We start from the raw sequence: 20,402 nt of genomic DNA, 5'->3' as shown, positions 1-20,402 counted from the left end.
GACTCCAGGTCCACAAAGGCACTTTTCTCACTTCATAGATGAAAGTGAAAGAACCCATGCATTTCAGGGAGTTCTGAACTCCCTGCACGCAAAGAATCTCTATCTAGGTGTATCTGCACCTGAGGGGAAGACGAGGTTTACACGCATGCAGGGTTGTGGGCAGGAAGCACAATATACCCTCATGGGTTGGCTTCTGCACTGGAGGCTTGGGGGACTCGGAATAGTGGGAGGTGAGGTGGTTTCCAGATCCGGTATGCTAAAGGACAAGACTACGGTAGCCGTTACACAGGTGCTTATACTTGTCAAAATGCATCGAACTGTAATTAAAAATAGGTGCACTTTTTGTGTAAGTTATACTGCAAGAAAGTTGACTTAAAAGAAGAGACAGTAGCAACAGAGAAGAATGAGCAGAGCTTGAACACCTATGTTGTACTTGGAGTTTCTCACACTTGATCACAATAATTTATCATTAAACCCTGTAAGAGGGGTGCTGTCCTTTATCCTGTCTTATTGCTGAGGAAACAGAGCCCCAGGTGGGACTCCCCGAGGTCTCAAAGCTAGCCTGGAAGCCTCGTACCCGACCCCAAAGCTAGCGTTCGCACCTTCCTTCACTCGAGGCCTCACCCTTGAGGCCTGCGGGGCCAGGCTGACACGGAGGAGGCTGCAGAACTTGACTTCACCCCAGCCAGTTGCCAGTGGGGAGAGATACAAAGACCACCCTTACTTTGCCACAGGCTCCTTCCTTAACTTTCTGTTACAGAGATACGCTTTGAATATTTAGATACTTTTTCACATGCCACTCACTGTGCAGGCCGAGAAGAACACATCTGTGGCACTTGTGGCCACCTGGCGACCTGCTCCAGGCCAGGATGGGGAGCCTGGCAGAAAGGAGGTCACAGAATATTTGGGAATGTGGCGGGAGAACAGGTGTCGGGGAAAGGCCGGGTGATCAGAGCCCAGTGGGAACCGTGATGGGCATTTGAATCTCCGAATCAAGTGGGACTGGGGGTCCTAGACCAGCAAATGAGGACTTACCTTCTGAACCTCACCTCTGCTGCCCCTCCCTTCCCTTCTCCAGGAGGCCAATGGCTCTGAGGAGAAGCGGAAAAGTGTGCTGGCTTCAACCACCAAGTGCGGGGTGGAGTTTTCTGAGCCCTCCTTAGCTGCCAAGCGAGCACGAGAGGACAGCGGGATGGTGCCCCTCATCATCCCCGTGTCTGTGCCTGTGCGGACTGTGGACCCAGCCGAGGCGGCCCAAGCCGGAGGTGCTGACGAGGATGGGAAGGGTCTCGAACAGAACCCTGCTGAACACAAGCCGTCGGTCATTGTCACCCGCAGGCGGTCCACCCGCATCCCCGGGACTGATGCCCCAGCTCAGGTAAGAGAGGCTCTCCACGCCAACACCTCCAGTACCCGAGTGCTCCCGGGGACCTGCTCCCCTGCGGGGAAAGGACAAAATTTCCAACCTAAACTGGACAAAGGCACTCTTGGGGGTGAGACAGTTTTATACTTGAAATTGAGACTGTCTAGGAAAAACCTAGGGTGCATGAATCTTTCATTCCAGGCCACCGAATTTTGATCAGGCCTTTAATGTGGGTCGGGCCCTGCATTAGGCACTGAGAGGCAGAGATGTTTGCTTGTCCCGTGGGACAGACGTGCATGTTGGAACCTCCCACTGAGACAGATTTTTTCTGCGTCTTTCAGTTCTATCAGTAAATGGGTAACACGTTTTGATGCAATGTTATTAGTTGAATATTCATCTAGAACTAGATTAGACACTTTACCATTATGAAGTGTATCTTTTTATCTTCAGTAATCTTTTTACCTTTTAAAGTCTACTTTGTCCACATTTCGCTTTCTTTGGTTTGTGTTGGAGAATATGTATCTCTTCCATCCTTTTACTTTCTGCCTTTCTGTATCCTTCTGCTCCTTCAAAGGGCATATAATGGGGTTTGTTATTATCTGTTCTAGTAACCTTTGTCTTTTAACTAGAGCATTGATACCATTTACATTTAATGTAATTACTGGTGTCATTGAGTTTGAATCTACCGTCTCCTCTTTGCTGTTCATCCCATCCTGCCCTGTCTGCGCCCCCCTCCCCTTTTTTCTTTTCCTTTGGAGCAAATGGGTTTGTAATTTCATTTCCCTTCTTCATTAACTCATTAACAGTATATTTATTTATTACTCTCCTAGTGATTACCCTAGCAGCCTTTGTTACCTGGATTTCTGTGAGAGAATTAAGCCCTATGGAAAGACTATTGAGTGACTGTTCTCTCAGTTCTCTGGAGGATGGTATTGTACACAATTACTACAATTCTAGATGTAGGGGGAGAACTGTTAGCTCATTACGTACAGTGAATGTCTCATGACATTAAGGCTTAATTCTCCGGTTAAGAAGGGCCACTAGCGATTAAAATGTGCATTCTTGGCTTACTGAAATCTAATACAAGTTAGTATTTTGCCTCTGCCTAGACAGTGCAAAGTTCTTAACAACATATTTAACTCCATTTCCCCCAACCTCTAACTTGCAGAATTATTGATACATATTTTCATTCTCTCTATATTGACAGGACATAACATTATTGTTTTGTTAGTTATTCATTTTAGATTCGCTCTTTATTTCTTCTCGCATCGCCAGGCCACCGTCTCAGATCGAGTACATGCTGCTCGGAGAACACCCTCCGTCTTCCCTCTTGGTGATGAACTGTCTTACTCTCGGATTGTCTGAATGTGTTTATTTCATCCTCAATGTTAAAAGATAATTTTGCTAGGTAGAGAATTCTGTGTTGGTAGCTTTTTTTTTCCTTTTGTCAAATTTGAAGATATTATTCCATTGTCTTCAGGCTTCCATTGTAGTTGGTGTTGAGGAATCACTAGAAGTCGTATTGTTGCTCCTTTGAATGTGAGGTATCTTTTAATCTTGCTGCTTTTAAGGTTTTTAGTTTTGGTCATCAACGTTCAATAGTTTTGCCATTATACTAAGTGTGGTTTTCTTTGTAATTACCCTGTTCAGAGCTTGGAGTGCTTCTTGAATCTTTCTTCTGCCCCATTTTCTCTTCTCTGTTTGGGACTCTAGTTACACAATTGTTAGTGCCTTTCACCGTATCCCCTACTTTGTCTGTCGTGCGCTTTTCTGTATTTCCCTTATTTTTAAGTCTGACCTGTCTTTCGGGTCACCAGTTCTCCTCAGCTGTGCTTAATGGGTGGTTAAGCCCATTCATTGTGTTCTTATTTGTTTTTCAGTCACCGAGTCTCCATGTGGTTCATTTTTACAGTTTCTAGTTCTTGGATGAAATTCTCAGCATTACCTTTTATTTTATTGCATAGTTTTCTCTTAAAGTTCATTGCTGATAACTTCATTAATAGGACCCCCATGGGAAACCACATCTTGGTTTCTTGTATGTCTGTTGGGGTTTTGTTAATGTCAGACATTGACATATGAAGAGTTATGGAGGCAGTTAAAGACTCTGGATGAGGGTCTCCTCTTCCAGACAAAATTTATCTTTGCATCTCACAGGAGCAAAGAGCACCAGGTGTCCTGGATTACTTTAAGTTTCCCAGAGATTGGATCGTGGTAGAGAGGAGATGGTTGGAAGCTGGGCAGGAGTCCGTGTCAGGACGAGTCTGCAGCAGACTCGCCTGCATTCTGAGGATATAGCCCTTTGGAGCCTCAGTCCGCAGCCCGGGGGGTTAACCAGGCTCTGCTTCCTTGACAAGCACTCAACTCCAAGATGTATTCTGCTAGCTCCTTGAATTTATTTGACGCTCGCTTCATTTTCTCCACCTCTCAGTTGCCTCTCCCGGTCGTGGCCTCCACTCGAGGGAAAACAGAACTTCACGTGCTGGTTCACTTCTCTGACTTCCCTCTTCTGCTGGATCTCGGCGCTTTAATTCTTGGCCAACTTGCTTGCTCTCCGATACCTTCAGAAATGTGGCTTTTCTCTTGAGTCCAGATTTTTTTTTTTCAGTTGTTCTCAGTGGGAGTCGGCCTGCGTGCCTGTCCTGTGTAACGGGAAGGGGAGCTCCGAGACTGTCGTGAGCAGCACAGCCTCTGCTCTCTGGGGCCTTGTTCTCTGGTTGGGGATGTTTGTGGTGGAGATCAGAGGCCTGGAAGCTTGTGCTGGGGGTGGGCAGGAAGGAGCCTGAGCACCTACACAGCTCAGCACACCCGTTTCAAAGATGAGGAGGGAGACCTGGCTGGTGTAGCTCAGTGGATTGAGCGTGGGCTGCGAACCAAAGTGTCGCAGGTTCGATTCCCAGCCAGGGTACATGTCTGTGTTGCAGGCCATAACCACCAGCAACCGCACATTGATGTTTCTCTCTCTTTCTCCCTCCCTTCCCTCTCTAAAAATAAATAAAATCTTAAAAAAAAAGAATTAAAAAAAAACAAAAACAAAGATGAGGAGGGAGATCCAGAAAAGGCATGAGATGTCCCTAAGGTCATTCAGCCACGTACTAGCAGACCCAGGCCTGGAATTTGGGTCTCCTGAATCCCTGTCCCTGAGTACTTTTCCCACACCAGGCTTGGCGGGGAGGTTTATTTTTTGTTTTAGTTACTCAGTATTTTTCTTTGTAGTACAGACATTTTCCATCTTGCATGAAAGTATAGAGAACGGTATAATGAACCTCAACATGTAGCTGTCAGAATATAATCAACCTTCTTTCATTTGTGCTTCCACTTCCTCCTGCCACTGGATGGTTTTTTTTGGAAGCAAATCCCAAACATCATATCGTTGCCTCTGTGTGGACTTGGGTTTGTGTCTGAAGTACCTCATACATAAGGACTCCCCTCCCTTCGCCCCGCTTCCCTCCCTTTCTGAAATCAATACAAAATATATGATCAAATGTTCAGAATAGTTTAACTCCATTTCCCTTACTATAAAATCACACATCACTGCAGCTCTCTGCGTTCAGGCTGGATTTCTTGTGTAGCAAGTTCAGGGGCCTTTGGCTCTACTTCACTTTTTTTCCTGTTGAATCATATCATTCCTCTGAGGGAGAAAGAACAAACAACATCATTGGGTCCGCCTCTGCAGAAGAGCAGGGAGGGCACGCATGGCTAAAGGACACGGCCGAGGCCTCACGGGGGGTCGGGGCCCTCCGCAGCAAGGCCTCGTGGGGCAGGAGCCTGGGAAGGGGAAAGGGCCGCTGTCCCCAGGCCCGCTCGGTCAGAGTAGCCAGCCTCACGTGTCGGCCGACTGTGCACCCAGGGAGATGGTCAGTATGTTGCTGCCCGCGTTGGGCTCTGCTCCTTACAGCTCTGCCTTCTGTTTTATGCGGAGACCCATGAGGCATACCAAGCAGGGAGCAGTGGAAGCCAGGAGGGCTGACCTTGGACAGCATGAGCGGGCTGGCCTCTGATGGCAGGACTAATCCCATGGGAACAAAAGTTCTCCGAGGACAGGACTGTCCCATTCGTTCTGTTGGACATGGGTTCCATGCCCAGCTCAGTTCTTGTCACATAGTAGGGGCTTCCATCTAATGCAGAGCCTAGAGTTTAAGTAGTAATAGCAGCTAGAACTTACTGAGCAGTTACTATGTATCAGGTGCTGTCCTCAGTGATTGCCTCTGATTAATTCACTTAGTCCTCACGGCTACCCCATTAGGCAGGGGCTTATTATCCCCATGTTAAAAATGATGACACACAGGGTGTTAAGTGATTTAAGTGGTAAGTGGAGGAGGCGGATCCCAGTCTGAGCAATCCAGCCGCAGAGCCTGGACCTCAGCTATAACACTATGGTCCTCTGCCCTATGGCACACTTCACAGCAGGAACTATTCAGACTTAAGAATGGTTCTTCCATTTTTAAAGAATTGTTTTTGAAGATGGGGGAGGGGAGCTGGGGAAGAAGACTGTGTGATGGGGACCCCACGTGGTGCACAAAGCCTACGTTTACTGTTCGGCCCCTGACAGGAACAGCTTGCTGACCTCTGCCCCAGAGGAGACAGTAGGGAGGGCTTTGGGACCGGCCCCCTGCCTCCGGCAGGCGTGGCTGGGTGTGGTGGGCAGGCCGCGTTCCAACGGTGAGACCAGCAAGCAGTGATCAAGACTTCAGTATTTAAGAACATAGGAGGCTGAGCCATCTTGGTTCTCTTTCCTTCTCCAGGCTGAAGACATGAATGTCAAGTTGGAGGGGGAACCTTCTGTGCGGAAACCAAAGCAGCGGCCGCGGCCTGAGCCCCTGATCATCCCCACCAAGGCGGGCACTTTTATCGCCCCTCCAGTCTACTCCAACATCACCCCGTACCAGAGCCACCTGCGCTCTCCTGTCCGCCTGGCCGACCACCCCTCTGAGCGGAGCTTTGAGCTGCCCCCCTACACACCGCCTCCCATCCTCAGCCCCGTGCGGGAAGGCTCCGGCCTCTATTTCAACGCCATCATGTCCACGAGCAGCATCCCAGCCCCTCCGCCCATCACGCCAAAGAGTGCCCATCGTACCCTGCTACGGTCCAGTGAGTGACCCTGCCTCTGTGGCCGTGGGGCAGGGAGTGCGGCAGGGAAGGCAGTGGGCAGGGATGAGAGTCATTTTGGGGGTGCTGCTGTGCTGTGAGGAAAGGGGCTCTGCACTCTGTTTTGTCCAAGAGAGGGAGGTAGTCCTGGTTTAAGAACACTTAGGGTGGGGGAGGGGCTCCAGCCTGACTGCTTGGCCAGAAATCTCAGTTGCCCCATTCACTGTTGCATCCCCTGTGCAAATCATTTAAACTCCCTGGGCGACAGTTTCTTTAGTGTTTAGATGAGCATATTAGTAGTATCTGGTTAGTGATGAAATTGCCAGTATTCAACTATTTTTAGATCCACAAATAGCAGTTTCCTACGGTTCATCCTAATAGCTGCCTCACAAGGTTGTGTTTAGCTGCAAATGCATTAACACATGTCAAGCACGGAACACCGTGCCCGATGCGTCCCGTTTGCCCTTAATATTATATGGCAGATCCTTTCTCCTGGGTCATTTTGGCCGAGAGCAGACATCTTGGCTTGCGAGGGTGGTGAACTGCTGAAAAATGTTGCCCGTTCCACAAAAGGATCCATTTCCTCTGAAAAACGTGATAGTGCTATCTCTTAGGGTGGTGGAGAGGTTTAAGAGGGAGTGAACACTGCCGGAGGGTAGCACAAAGACTAGGCACTGCAGTCACCAGATCAACCTCTGATCCTGACCTCACCCATGGTTTAGCTCTCTGGTGCCCCCTGGTGTCTATGGGTGAGAAATAGCTCACCTGGGCTGGCGGCCGGCTGCCCTCCCACTTGCACTCCAAGATTGGAAGGTTCTCTCCCTGCCTGGGTTGTGTGGGAAGAAGTCACTGTAGAGACCAGAATGGCAGCAAAGAAAAGGTGTGTCGGTGTATGCTTATTTATCAAACACTTGAGTGTAAAGCCTTGAGTCAGCTCCTGTGAGGGTTCCAATAGTGTCTAGGGACACCATGGTTTGTTCTCGGGTCATTAGGGAGTTGACCAGGAGACCTAGGATGCGGAAAAGCAGAGGTCCCAGGCAGTCAGTGAGTGACGCAGACCCCAAGCTCTGAAACCTGCAGAGGCTCTGCCAGCCTGGGGTAGAGAAGAAAGCATTTGGTAGAGGGTGGGGCTAGAACGGAGCTTGAGCTGTGAAGGGGTGGGAAGGACACACTAGGCAGAGGAAATGAGTGGGGAAAGGCCTGCAGGTAGGTGTGTGCAGGGAAAGGGCGGGCCACGTGTAAGCAGTCTGCTGGGACCCAGGGTCCAGGCCAGAGGCTGCTGGGAGGCGGAGATGGAAGGGTGCAGGTTTTGTCTCACGTGGCAGAGAAGAGTCGGCAAAGATTTTGTTTTTGCGTAAGGGAGTGTCTTGATCATTTAGCTCAGGAGAAACTGAGGTGGAACACCCAGCAAGGAGGCGATAAGATAATTATGAAGCAGCGGTCTTCTTCGCCACCTCGCTGGTGTGCTTGAAGTTTCAGCCTTTTCACCAGTGCAACCACGGTGTAAGGCTGGAGTTAACTCTGTGGTGTGGGACCTCCCGGGGCTGGGCTTCGTGCGTGATTTCATTCGGTCCTCACCTTGACCTTAGGAGATAGGTGGGAATAGCCCCTTTTAGCAGGTGTGAGCAGCAGAGGCATCCACATACTTGGTAAAGTCACAGCTGTCACTATTGCAGACTGGGAGCCAAGACTCAGGGTGCCTGATTTCTGGGGATGAACCTATGTCAGTCCCCACTGTGGTTCTCAGGCATGTAGAGCAGCCACCTGTGGTCAGGGAGAAAGGGCTTTGCTGAAGCAAGTAGGGTGCTGTGTACCAACCTGCCTTTTGTCCCATAGATAGCGCTGAAGTCACCCCACCTGTCCTCTCTGTGATGGGGGAAGCCACCCCAGTGAGCATTGAGCCGTAAGTGCAGCCCTGCTTCTGGCCCGGGGTATGAGGGTGGCCAGGTGGGATCCAGACCATTCAGGTGGGCCCTGCGAGAAGAGGAGTGCTCTGCAGGGCCTGCAGAGGGCTGAGCAGGCCCCATTGGGCTTCTGCAGTTGGCCATGGGCGTTACTCTCCTCACCCTGCTTCTGTATATAAGTCACAGGGAAAGGCAGGGTCTGGCTTGACTTGCCTTTGCCTCTGAGAATTAGAAGGGTAGTCCGAGAGACCCCTTCCCTGCCTGTAAACCTGGAGCTCCTTCTCTTCCCAACACCTGGGCCTTGCCTTTCTGGTGGTACTAGGTGCCACTTGCCAGGCTGTCCTCACAGAAGCCAGCTTCCCTTATACCCAGCTGAGGCCTTGTCATGCTCAGCCTCTGCCGCTGCCCTCGGCATCTGCTCCCATCCCCAGGGAGGAAACCAGATCCCCCCGCCCCCCAAGGTGAGCCTCACTCCCTGCCCTTTCCACCCCGGCAGACGGATCAATGTAGGCTCCCGGTTCCAAGCGGAAATCCCCCCATTGAGGGATCGTGCCCTGGCAGCTGCGGACCCCCACAAGGCTGACTTGGTGTGGCAGCCTTGGGAGAACTTAGAGAGCAGCCATGAAAAGCAGAGGCAAGGTGAGTGAGAGGGGAGCTGAGCCGGCAAGCAAAGATGGCCGGGTAGGTGGGTGGGCTGGTCCTACCTGCCCCCCCAGCCTACCCAGCCCTGACGGTGATTTCCTCTTCTCCCTCCCTGTGCTCCCTCCCCCGCTTGCTCCCACAATCCAGTGGAAGACCTACTGACAGCTGCCTGCTCCAGCATCTTCCCTGGAGCTGGCACCAACCAGGAGCTGGCCCTGCACTGTCTACATGAGTCCAGGGGAGACATCCTGGTGAGACGCTGCCCCCGGTAGAGGGAGGGCCCCTCAGGGAGGCTGGCGTGAACCCACCTCTGCCGTCCAGGAGCCAGGCCTGCGGGCATGCTGATCCGGGACAGGCCGGAGGGTATAGCCAGGTTGGGGGTTGTAGGGTCTCAGCCCCAGGGAACCCTAGTTCCAGACTGTGCAGCACAGGGTCCTGCCGTCCACCCTGGTCCCTGATTCTGGGTCAGTGGGTCCCCACCTTCAGACAGAGCTGTCACTGAGGGCCTTCTCCACCTGCGGCTGCCTGAGGAGGCCCTCTAGGTTTTGCCTACTGAAACCCCTGCCAGGGCCCTGACCGGTTCTTCACTTCCCTTTTAGGAAACGCTGAATAAGCTGCTACTGAAGAAGCCCCTGAGGCCCCACAACCACCCACTGGCAACTTATCACTACACAGGTGGGCCTGGCCGGAAGTGGGCCCAGGGCCTGGAGCCTCTAGGGGTCTCCCATGGCTGGGGCCCCGTTAGAGTGCTGAGTCACAGCCCTGGGTGGGGCGGTAGGGGGTGGGTAGGCCGAGCCAGAGTGAGGGAACTGACACCAAAGCTGGGGGGACTCTCAAGGGGCCTCCTGCGCCCTGGAGAGGAAGAGAGAAAGGCGTGGGCAGGCGGGAGCCCGTCCGGGCAGAGAAGCTCAGAACACAGCCCCCGGCACAGGAACACAGGCAGTGACATCCAGACTGGCGCCCTGTGTCTGGGACTTAGACAACTCCCGGGGTGCTAGGTCCCCTTCTGGGCCCTGTGCTTTCAAAGGGATGTTGACCAAGTGACCATAATCATTTCGGCCACTGGTGTCAGTCCCTGTCCAGTGGTGCGTGTCACCCCTGCCAGGCAGGGCACCAAGAGATCCACCTGCATCGACTCATTCAGTCTGCGCCACAACTGGGCGGCTTCTGCTATGAGTTCCCATTTCGAGAGTGAGGCGAGTGAGGTTCGGAGGCTAAGTGACGTGGCCAGTAAGTGGCAGAAGCAGGCTGTGGAGCCGGCTCTGAAAGCCTGCCAAGACTGTGGACGGGTGACCTCACACTTGTCAGCTGGTCAGAATCCCCCCCACCCCCAGCCCCCACAGTCCGCACAGTCCTGCCCGCCTCACCACCCTGGCTCCCTGTTCGCCCGCAGGCTCGGACCAGTGGAAGATGAGTGAGAGGAAGCTGTTCAACAAGGGCATTGCCATCTACAAGAAGGATTTCTTCCTGGTGCAGAAGCTGGTGAGCTGGAGCTCTGTCTCAGGGCCAAGTGAGGGCAGGAGCTGCCTGCGCGGTTTGGGGCTCTCTCTGCCGGGGTGGGGGGGCCTGCAGTTGCTTACCGAGCCCTCTTAAAAAATGCTCAATCCGGCATACTCAGTGGCCTCAGAGACAACCTTCTGAGCAAAACAAGAAGGGAAAAAGATCAGGACTCTCCTGCCTTGGTTCTAAGCCCCCTTCCCTCACTTTAAGGCAGTGTGGCCACCCTCTGGGGTCTTAATCCAGGGGGAGGCCTGAACAGGCATCGGACACAGTGGCAGCCAACGTAAAATAGTGACTTGCCTCAGGGACAGCAAGAAGAGAAGACAGGCTGAGGTGGAGATGAGCCATTCCCCAGGGGGCTGGGGTACTTGGAGGGCCACAGTCAGTGCAGGGGAGGAGAGGTCACCCTAGGAGGAGGGGAACTCAGAGCCAACAAGTGACTGTGTGACCGACCTCAGTGGGGGCCTCTGCCCCCTTCTTGTCAGACCCGGGGCCTCTCTCCAGTAACTCAGCTGACCAGGCAGAGGAGGCCCGAGCCTGGTTTTCCCAGATTTATCTTGTCCTCTCCCTGTGTTCTTCTGGGAGACGAAAGTGCTTTGCTAGTCTGAGGACTTGCATCTTCCCGCTAGCCCTGTCTGGCGAAGTCTGAGCTGTGGGAGAGTGAGTGGTGTGAACTGGCTTCCGAGAATGCGCTCTCTCCTCCCGGGATTATGGGTTGTGCCACGGAGGGCTCTGGGGACTGGACAGAGCGCTGGTGAATTCTCCTACAAGGGCAGGCATCTGCTGGGTTCCTGATTGGGCAATATTTCTGGAAAGGACACGCCTGTGAAATGCACCGAGGTGCCCCTAACACCTTCATGAAGAGAACAGACCAGTAGTCAGCCAAACAGATGACCAGAGAGAATTGATAGTAAACGTGCAAACAGGATCTGATTAACGAGTCGGTGATGTGGCCATTCCTGTGAGACGGAGCGTGTCTGTTTCTCTTCAGGCCCTGAGGACCCTCACCAGCCCCGTGGGCTCTGTGGGCAGGACCTCAGTGCTGCCCGGCAGTGGGCTGAGCATTCTGGGAGCCCTCGGGAGTGCAGAGAGTCTGAGAAAACAGCATCTGTGTTTCCTGTGTGTGGGAAAGTAGCCCACCCAGACGTGAAACCCAGGGGCCACGTAGATTCGTGAGATGGGAGGGCTAGGACTGCAGAGCTGGGGAGACCCTTGGAGAGCGTCCAGGCTCACCCCACTCACTGTTTGCATTCGAGGAGACCCGACCAAGGCCACACAGCTCTTTGGTGGCAGAGTTAGGAACAAGACTTGGGCCTCCTGCTTCCTCTTCAGGTTTTTCAGCGCTTTCTTGTTAGCCTCCCTTGATAATTTGACATTTTTCTGTCCTCGCTTGTCAGCTGTGGCTCCCTGGAGGGGAATGAGATTGTCTGTCTAAATTGATGAAGGGAGTCTTATGTCACAAGGTTTCTCCTGGCTTTGAAGGTGGAGGGTGCCTGGACATTTTTCCCTTTAACTTTTTATTTTTGAAAGTTCCAAACTTACAGAAAAATGGAAAGAAGAGAATAGTGAACCCCATATGATTTGCCATGTTTGCTTTCTTTCTGTGTCTATATAAACTTAAACATGCACCTATTCCCTCTCCCCACCCCCCGTTTTAATTAATAATTAAAAGTAATGCCCTGATTAATGTGGCTTAGTGGATTGGACATCGTCCCACAAACCAAAAGGTTGCTGGTTCGATTCCCGGTCAGGGCACAGGGCTGGGTTGCAGGCCAGGTCCCTGGTTGGGGGTGCATAAAAGGCAACTAACCGATTGATGTGTCTCTCACATAGATGTTTCTCTCCCTCACCTCTCTCTAAAAATTCATAAATAAAACATTTTAAAACAGACACCATGACATGAGCCAAATATCTTCTAAAAACAAGGCTATTCTTCTATAAAACCAGTGTCATTATCATCAAAGAAATTTAAACTGATATAATAATTCTCTCCAATTTGCAGTCCATCTTTAAGTTTCCCCAGTGACCTTATGTCATCCTTTTTAGCTTTTTTAAAAATATATAGTGCTGGAGCCTTGGTCAGTTGAATTGGTCAGTGGTTTGTGGAGAGCAGGTGTTGGGAAGTGGTTCTATTCTGGGGGCCCATGGGTTTCGTGTTTGCTGTGTTAACGCGGAGATGGGAGAAAGGCTGGAGGATCCCCAGGCAGGTGAGCTGAACCAGGAAGTCTGACCCCAGTTTTGGCTTCGCACCAGATCCAGACCAAGACCGTGGCCCAGTGTGTGGAGTTCTACTACACCTACAAGAAGCAGGTGAAAATCGGCCGCAATGGGACGCTCACCTTCGGGGATGTGGATACAAGCGATGATAAGGCATCCCAGGAAGAGGTTGAAGTGGATATTAAGGTAATTCCCTTCCCAGACTCAGCTGCTGAGGGCCTGGGCTGGGGCTGGTGCAGGGGGCCTGAGGCCATGCCCTCCAGGAGTCCCTGGAGGGCAGAGGGAGGAAGGCAATGTCCCTGACAGCCCCAGGAGTTGATGTCCTGGACATTGGCCATGGGCCTTTGGGCTCCCCTGTCAGCCAGTGTCTTTTACTGATGCAGAGCTTGGGGGAATCTCCCACAGCGTTTGCACATTTGCACGGGCACCAGCTTCCTGTCTCCTCACAGCAGGCCTCTAACCCCGTTTCCCAAGTGTTAGCCATTCTTCCGACACCTTCATGAGCTCTGCTATTTCTGCACCTACCGTATGTCGCCGCTACTATTTTTGTCATTTCCACATACCACTTGTGCTATTTCTTAATTTTTTAAAAATCAACTCCTTTTTTACCCTAAAGGAAAGCTTTATATCACAGTCATAAATAGTAAACCAGTATTGCTTGCCTCCAAAGGTACTAGTAAAAATAAATGTAGTGTATGAAAATCAAATGATGTTATTAAATTCTGTCGAGGTACTATTACTTGCCAAGGCTCTGAAACTGAGGCCTGACCTCTCTTGAAGTCTAAAAGTCTGAGTATATGCATCTAGTTGACAGACCTGGGGCAGTCACTGTCTGCTGCTGAGGTCCCAGTGCAGATGCAACAGAAAAGGGTCCTCGCGCTTTCTGACTGTCTGATTGTGGCAGCCAAGATTGAATAGGGGAATACAAAAAAAAGTCTACGTGTAAAAAACACGTTGACACCAACTAAAGACTTTGTCCTTAATATAATTGGCATCAAAAGAGAATTGAAGAGAGATTGTTACTTCATTCTGTTTCCGTGTATCCACCTAAAGTCATCTTGGGGTTACCAGTCCTCTCGTGGCGACTTGCTGCTGACGGGAAGTGGTTCGGTCCCCATGCTGCAGGTGGGAAGGGGGCGGAGTCACAGAAAGCCTTATAGGATAGTTTAGAATGGAGCCCAATCGGCTGCCTGGCTCCATCAGACCGCCTGGCCCTCGGCTGTGTCTCTCGAACACATCCAGGAAGCCAGGTGGCCTGTGGGGAGGGCCTGGCATGCTCCCTCTGTGCCCTGGCTCTACGTCAAGTGCTCCGTCTCATCCTGAAGGTTCTCAGGGTGCAAGGCTCTCTCTTCTTTGCCAGGCCGACCAGGTGAGGAAGGGTATAGAGTCATAGCACAGGAGGCCAGGCCAGGACTGGCAGGGACGAGTGAGCCCCTGGCTGGGTCAGAATGGGTGCACTAAGGCTGCATGAGTGAGCGCTAGGCTCACTGCCCTTGTTCTTGTGCCCCGTAGACTTCCCAGAAGTTCCCCAGGGTGCCTGCTCCCAGAAGAGAGTCCCCAAGTGAAGAGAGGCTGGAGCCCAAGAGGGAAGTAAAGGAGACCAGGAAGGAGGGGGAGGAAGAGGTGCCAGAGACCCAGGAGAAGGGGGAGCAGGAAGAGGGGCGAGAGCGAAGCCGGCGGGCAGCGGCTGTCAAAGCCACCCAGACACTACAGGCCAATGAGTCGGTAAGTGTGACCTCCACTGGGGGAGCCCAGGGCCAGGAGAAGGGCCGGAGCTGGGCCCTCGGGGGCGGGAGGGAGGGCAGAGCAGGAACATGACTGATCATCATCATCATAATTGCAGGAAACGTACTCAGTGCCTTATGCTCTTAACTCATTGAATCCTCATAACCCTATGTGGTAGGTACTGCCATTATTCCCACTCATGAATGAGGAAATTGAGACCTGAGATGAGACAGCTAGTAGGCAGCCCGACTGCAGAGTCTGCCATTAAACATTACACCCTACTGCTTTCGTTTCAGAGACTCCGGGAGGAAGGTTTTAGGGAAACCCTGGTAGAGTGTGGGATGCTGGGGAAGCATGCGTGAGTTAGAGCTCAGGCAGGGCTCCCCTGAGAGAGCTCTGTCCCTGACAAGAGTGTCTGAAGCAGAGCTGAGATCATGGGAATAATAATAAGGCCCCTCACCCATGTTCCCTGCAGAATGCTTTCCCATCCCTGACCTCAGTGGTTCCTCACAGTAACACCATGACGTGCTAACTCCCACTTCACAGACGGAGGAAACCGGGTTCGGGGATCCTAAGTGACTTGCCTGAGGTCCCTCCCCAGATCCTCCTAGGGCAGTGCTCTGTCCACCACACCACAGGCCAAGGAGAAAGACGTACCGGCCATAGCTGCTCCTTGTCAGGGAGGGGACCCCCAGGAGAGGGTAGGGGTGGGAAGGGCCCGTTGGGGGCCCACTCTGAGAGTCTGTTTATTTTGGTGACGGACACTGAATGCTGGCAGGAGAGCCCCCACCTGTGGTAGACACACAGCCGTTTGCTTTCTTTGGAGCCTTGGCTGTGCCCCCTCCGTGAGAGCTGTGCTCCGGGTACGTGCTCCACGGAGTTTTGCTGCCCTTTGTCTGCTGGCTTCTCTGTAGGGTGGATGCAGCACCCGTACTTAGGACTCCTGATGGCCGTCTAGCCCCTGGGCACGTGCCCTGAGCAGCACTGCGCTCTCCAGGGCAGCACAAGGTGCCCTCTGCTCTCTGCCACCTGCCTGGCATTTCCCATGGTGGCTCCTGTTGTCACGAACTAGGTGCCTGCACATCTGTCCCTTCCACTAGACTGCACGCTCTCTGGGGGCAGCGACTCCGATCTGTCACCTCTGTATCCCCAGCACCTACGTATCACACAGACTTGCATCTCCTTTATGGAATAAAGTCAGGAATGGACCAAGTAACTGCCAAGGAACACGTGTCCCTGACTGAGACGCCAAATCCCCTGTCTGATACACCGAGAAGTCCTATGGCTGCTAGGGTTGTCCCTCAGAACCTCCCAGGCTAGCCGCTCCATGAAGATGGAGCTGGCCAAGGATGGAATGGGTTGCTAAAAGGGCAGTGAGCACCTTCTCCCCGGAAGGACTCAGGAAAATCCTGGGGGACCATTTGGCAGGAGTGCTACGGCCTTTAGGAGTCCTCTGTCCCCTAAAATTCCAGAATCCGGGATCCTGTCATCCCCAAATCTCTCAACTTCTTGTTTGATCCTCTCCAGGCCAACGATGTCCTCATCCTTCGAAGCCATGAGTCCAATGCCCCTGGGTCTGCTGGTGGCCAGGCCTCAGAGAAGCCAAGGGAGGGGCCAGGGAAGTCACGAAGGGCGCTACCTTTCACAGAGAAGAAGAAAAAACCAGAGACATTCAATAAGACCCAGAATCAGGAGAACACTTTTCCTTGTAAAAAATGTGGCAGGTAAGATTGTATCTCCGCAGGGACCTAGCAGGGTGGTGGTGGTTGGTGGCCCCCCGGGTAAAGGTTGGTTGGGAAGGAGGGTGTAGTCTGAGCTTTTGCCTGGTCCTCTGATTGGCTCAGAGGGTTTCTAGGGCAGTGATGTCACTGGGCAGCTTTTAGAAAAGCGACGATGTCACTGAATCTAGAACCCATGCCTCCTCCGGTTGGAGGGTGGGGGCAAGCCACGTGGCACTCTGCAAGTCAGGAAGGGCCAGGGACCCTCTCCGTTCCCCCACCTCCACCCCTGCCCCCACACATACTTTGTCTGGTGGACCCAGTGGAGTGGGGACGGACCTCTTACTTGAGCCCCTCTTGCTTGGCCGCAGAGTGTTTTACAAGGTGAAGAGCCGCAGTGCCCATATGAAGAGCCACGCAGAGCAGGAGAAGAAGGCTGCCGCTCTGAGGCAGAGGGAGAAGGAGGCCGCAGCTGCTGCGGCCACGGCCGCTGCTTCCCCCCACCAGCCGGCCCTGCGGGAGGAAAGCACTGGCGAGAGGGGCTGACGTATGCAAGGCTCCCCCACCGGAGACCTGACCCAGGACTGGCCGCTCTTCCTGGGAGGCGGGTGCTCCGCGCACCAGCCTTGTGCAAGAGCCTGCAAGTGCCCTGGAACCTACAGAGGGAGAGAGGAGAGATCACGTGGACTTTTTTCAGAAAAACAAGACAATAAAATAAACAGCTCTTTTATTTATAAAGGCCCCAGGAGCAGTGTTAAGGGCTGCAGGATCCAGTTCTCTGTGCATTCAGTCTGTCGGAAGTTGTCCTGTTTTCCCGGACCTGTGAGCGTCCCTGCTGGCTGGGGCTACCCTCTGGGAGGGGCTCCAGCCGCCACCGCTGCCTCTCCCTGATGCTGCACAGTCTCTTTCCTTCCTCTTTGTTCTCTCTGCTCCCCTTGGTCACCATGGAGAGCCAAGCACAAGCTCACCCCGTTGCAGCATTATCCCTCCTCTCCAGAAGACCTCGAAGGCCCTGCCCTAAGCCCTGGGGAAAGGGACTGGGGTGGCCATCTCTGAGAGGGCGCTCAGCCTGTACCTGTGCTGGCCCTGCACAACCATGTCCAGGCCTAAGTGGCTCCAGTGACCCTGTCCACCGAGAGGCTTTCTTCTCCCTGGGAGGGGAGCCACCAGAAGGCCTGGAGGGAGAGACGGAGGACAGGTGCCTACCTATCCCTGTACTTCTTGTTAGCAGCTTGCTGGGGCTGGAAACTTTCTTCTCAAGTGTGGGGAAGGGCCAGTGTTCCTGTCCAAGCTCTCAGCCTGATGGAGGAAAGGGGACTGCCGAGGATGGAAGCTGCAGGGCTAGGCTGGGGGAAGTTCCGATAAGCCCTGGTTCTTCCTGCTTCCTGCCTTTTTGCCAAATAACCTCTGGGCCCTGGAGACTGCTGAGGGAGCCCAGCCTAGGCCCAGCCTGCCCCTCCTTGGCTCAAGTTCTCTGCCCGCCTCTGTCCTGCCCTTGGCAGCTGCCACCCAACCCCGCCCCACCTGGTCTAGGGCTGATGTGCACAGCCCAGCCCCCAGCCCTGCATGCTGGAGATGTCTGGATCCTTCCCTGGGAGGGGGAGGTCTCCTACCCAGATTGGACAGGAGCCTTCATTCCTTGACTTGTGTCATTTGGGAGCTATTTATTTATTCTTAATATTTAATTTTTAACATCCTCTCAGGGACCAGGGGCCTCCTGCTTTCCAGAGGCCCAAGTGCATTTACCCCAAAACAAGGCACCTTCTTGGCATCTGCCCCAGTGCCCCCCACCCCATTCCCAAGACCCTAAGGTCCCTCACCTCATAGCTGTGGAAGCTCTTGCCAATAGGAATGCTGGTAGTGCTGAAAGAGGGTGGAAAGGTGGAAGGTGTCACCAAAGCCCCACAGACTGGCGGGAGCAAGGGAGATCAAAGGCTGTTCTTGTTGCTACCTCTTCTCTGGCTGTACTTTCAAATTGCTTGAGGAGATTAGTTGGAAGCCAGAATTCTGGTTTTGTTTCTGGTTTGAAGAAGCCGTATTTGGCATGGAATTGCTGTAGTGAAAGAATTAGAAGGTTCTGGAGGCCTCCTCACTTGCCAGTCCCACAGGAGGGCTGAGTTATTTTTCTGATCTTGTTACTCAACTTCAGTTGTGCAAAAGAAGTTGTAAGTGAATGCAAGTATTCAACAGGTCAACACGTTAAGAAGGAGCCAAAAAGTATTCCTTTTGCTACTTGTTATGAGATAGCCTAAAGGCATCATGTTGGTGGCTGGGAGTAGGGAGGGAGTTTTGTTTCCAAACTATGCACTATCAGGTATTTTTCAGCATTCATGTATGTATTGATATGGTTCTGTAGGACCCCAGCTACGGGAGCAACAAAATCCCCCCCCCAACCCCGCAGACTCCCGGACAGCTACCAGATTTCCAACTTCCCAGTTAATTTCCTCCATAAGCTTCTATAAGCTCCATGTCCCAAGATTGCAAAAATCTGGTCTACCTCCCAGAAACAGGAAGGTAGCAAATTTAGGCTCTCTTCTAAATCACTTGTGTAATATCAGTGCCTTTGCAGCTTCACCCCAAAGTGCTACTTAGGTTTCCCCAGGTTTTTTCTATTTAAATTGTATTTAGTTGCAGGCCCCTTTATGGACATGTTGTAACAGAAACCTCCTTTATCTAGAGTGAGTCTCCTTTTCTAAGTTCATGGAGAACAGACCAGGTGAATGTAGGTGGAGAAAATCAAGATGGTACCTCTCTGTATTAATCCCACCAGACATGGTATTTTAGAAGGGTTCATGCTCCAGAACAGATTTGTATCTCGAATGCAGCGTGAAGGTTGAAATGTTTAGAGGGCAGATGCAGTTACGGCATGTGACCTGCCGATTAAGTGGGTGCAACCACAGAAGCTGGCATAAGGATATCCTTTATGGTGCTTTCTCTCTGTGAACACATTAGGCTCATCTTTTGGTTTCCTTTTGTTTCTTCTACTGAGAGCTCTTAGCTTTAAGAAGTCCAATGACAAACACCTCCAGCTTTGTAACGTCCTCCCCACACCATCTCACATAACCGTCTGCCAGCCTCCATCTGCACTCAGCAAGGGCATGAAACGAACCTAGTGCCTGTATTCCAGACCGTTTCTGAGGTCTCTTACCCACCCGAGGAGACAGTGCTTCAGAACTGTCCTCCATGCCTTCAGCAGCCCCCCTCAAAGCTAAGGTACACACTCGTCCCTTCCGCTACCCCACCTCCCGCCCTGGCACCGAGGTCGTGTGCTGCTTATGTCTAAAGGGATCCCCTATATTTAACTGCCTCAGTCACCTAACCTCTTTCTTCTCATGTGCCAGATGTTAAGATGAAGGAGGAATACAACACATACTCCAGCCCCACCTGTTTAAATATGCTTTCGCTGGGGCTCACTTTCCTTGGATGGTATTTATTACCATACTGGCAAACCTAAATCCTTAGGTTTACAGGAAGTATGCCTATTTTTGTAAAACAATCCTATGTCCTCCACAAATTTTGCTTTGTTAATATTCGCCTCTAGTAATTTGCAGCTGTTTCACCTTTTCCTCATTCGTCTCTCGTTGAAGGCCTTGTCGGAGGGAACGGCACAGGGACAGCCTTGGCAGTCTGTAATTATTGTACAAATATTTTAATAGCATATAAATAAGTATATTCCTTTTATTTTGAAAAAATGATCAGACACTGCCTTTTGTGTGTTTGCTGCCTGTGGCACCCTTTTTTTAAAAAGACTGTTACATATTAAAATAGTGTACATATATATATATAAATATTACCTCTTTTGCTGTACAGTTGTGATAGACCAGACTGGAGATTTTATTTTTTGTGTGCTTTTTATAAAAAAATTAATACACTAAAGAAAATCTTGCTGATGTGATTGTAATGTACCTATGTAACTTATTTACTTTTGAATGTTCTTCTGTATCTTTAAACCTTTTATTAAATAAGGTCTTAAAAATTCAGAGTTGAATGCTGTGTTATTTTGGGGAGATTTTCACTCTCTGGGATTGATGTAAATAGGCCTTGTTTTGCTTGCAGGGGATTACTCGACAGTTTTGAACCAGAAGCATTCTTTTTCATCAACCCATTCATTGTCCATGATGCCAGGACAGGAGAAATGAACACACTAGCGTCTGCCTGGCTATAAAGCTTACTGACTGTTCTACAACATTTTAGCAATCTCAATGGACTGTCTCACACAAAAACATGTAAATGGCACACTTCCAACAT

General features: G+C 51.6%; 1 protein-coding gene and 1 non-coding gene across 6 annotated transcripts in view; both read left to right on the top strand.

Annotated features, from left to right (window-relative positions):
• The window catches only part of MIDEAS (mitotic deacetylase associated SANT domain protein), a 64,319-nt gene extending 44,189 nt beyond the window's left edge, over positions 1-20,130 (top strand). For all 5 annotated transcript variants that reach the window (XM_045822408.1, XM_045822411.1, XM_045822412.1 and 2 more), the window contains 11 exons: positions 1,079-1,378; positions 6,106-6,451; positions 8,285-8,351; positions 8,849-8,991; positions 9,142-9,245; positions 9,594-9,669; positions 10,388-10,476; positions 12,748-12,897; positions 14,224-14,436; positions 15,964-16,160; positions 16,526-20,130. In XM_045822408.1, the coding sequence (XP_045678364.1) occupies positions 1,079-1,378; positions 6,106-6,451; positions 8,285-8,351; positions 8,849-8,991; positions 9,142-9,245; positions 9,594-9,669; positions 10,388-10,476; positions 12,748-12,897; positions 14,224-14,436; positions 15,964-16,160; positions 16,526-16,700 (1,860 nt within the window). In that variant the 3' untranslated portion in view covers positions 16,701-20,130. The remainder of the gene's footprint in view (positions 1-1,078; positions 1,379-6,105; positions 6,452-8,284; positions 8,352-8,848; positions 8,992-9,141; positions 9,246-9,593; positions 9,670-10,387; positions 10,477-12,747; positions 12,898-14,223; positions 14,437-15,963; positions 16,161-16,525) is intronic.
• LOC123809026 lies at positions 13,509-13,641 on the top strand. The gene has a single exon (XR_006783902.1). It is a non-coding gene; the product is annotated as a small nucleolar RNA SNORA31 (small nucleolar RNA).
• Positions 20,131-20,402: the final 272 nt, after the last annotated feature.

The sequence above is a fragment of the Phyllostomus hastatus genome, unplaced genomic scaffold, assembly GCF_019186645.2.
Source record: "Phyllostomus hastatus isolate PE091 unplaced genomic scaffold, TTU_PhHast_1.1 phas_scaffold_501, whole genome shotgun sequence".
In the NCBI taxonomy this organism is placed as follows: domain Eukaryota; kingdom Metazoa; phylum Chordata; class Mammalia; order Chiroptera; family Phyllostomidae; genus Phyllostomus; species Phyllostomus hastatus.
Note: the sequence above shows the minus strand (reverse complement) of the source record. Positions and strands in the feature narration are given on the sequence as shown.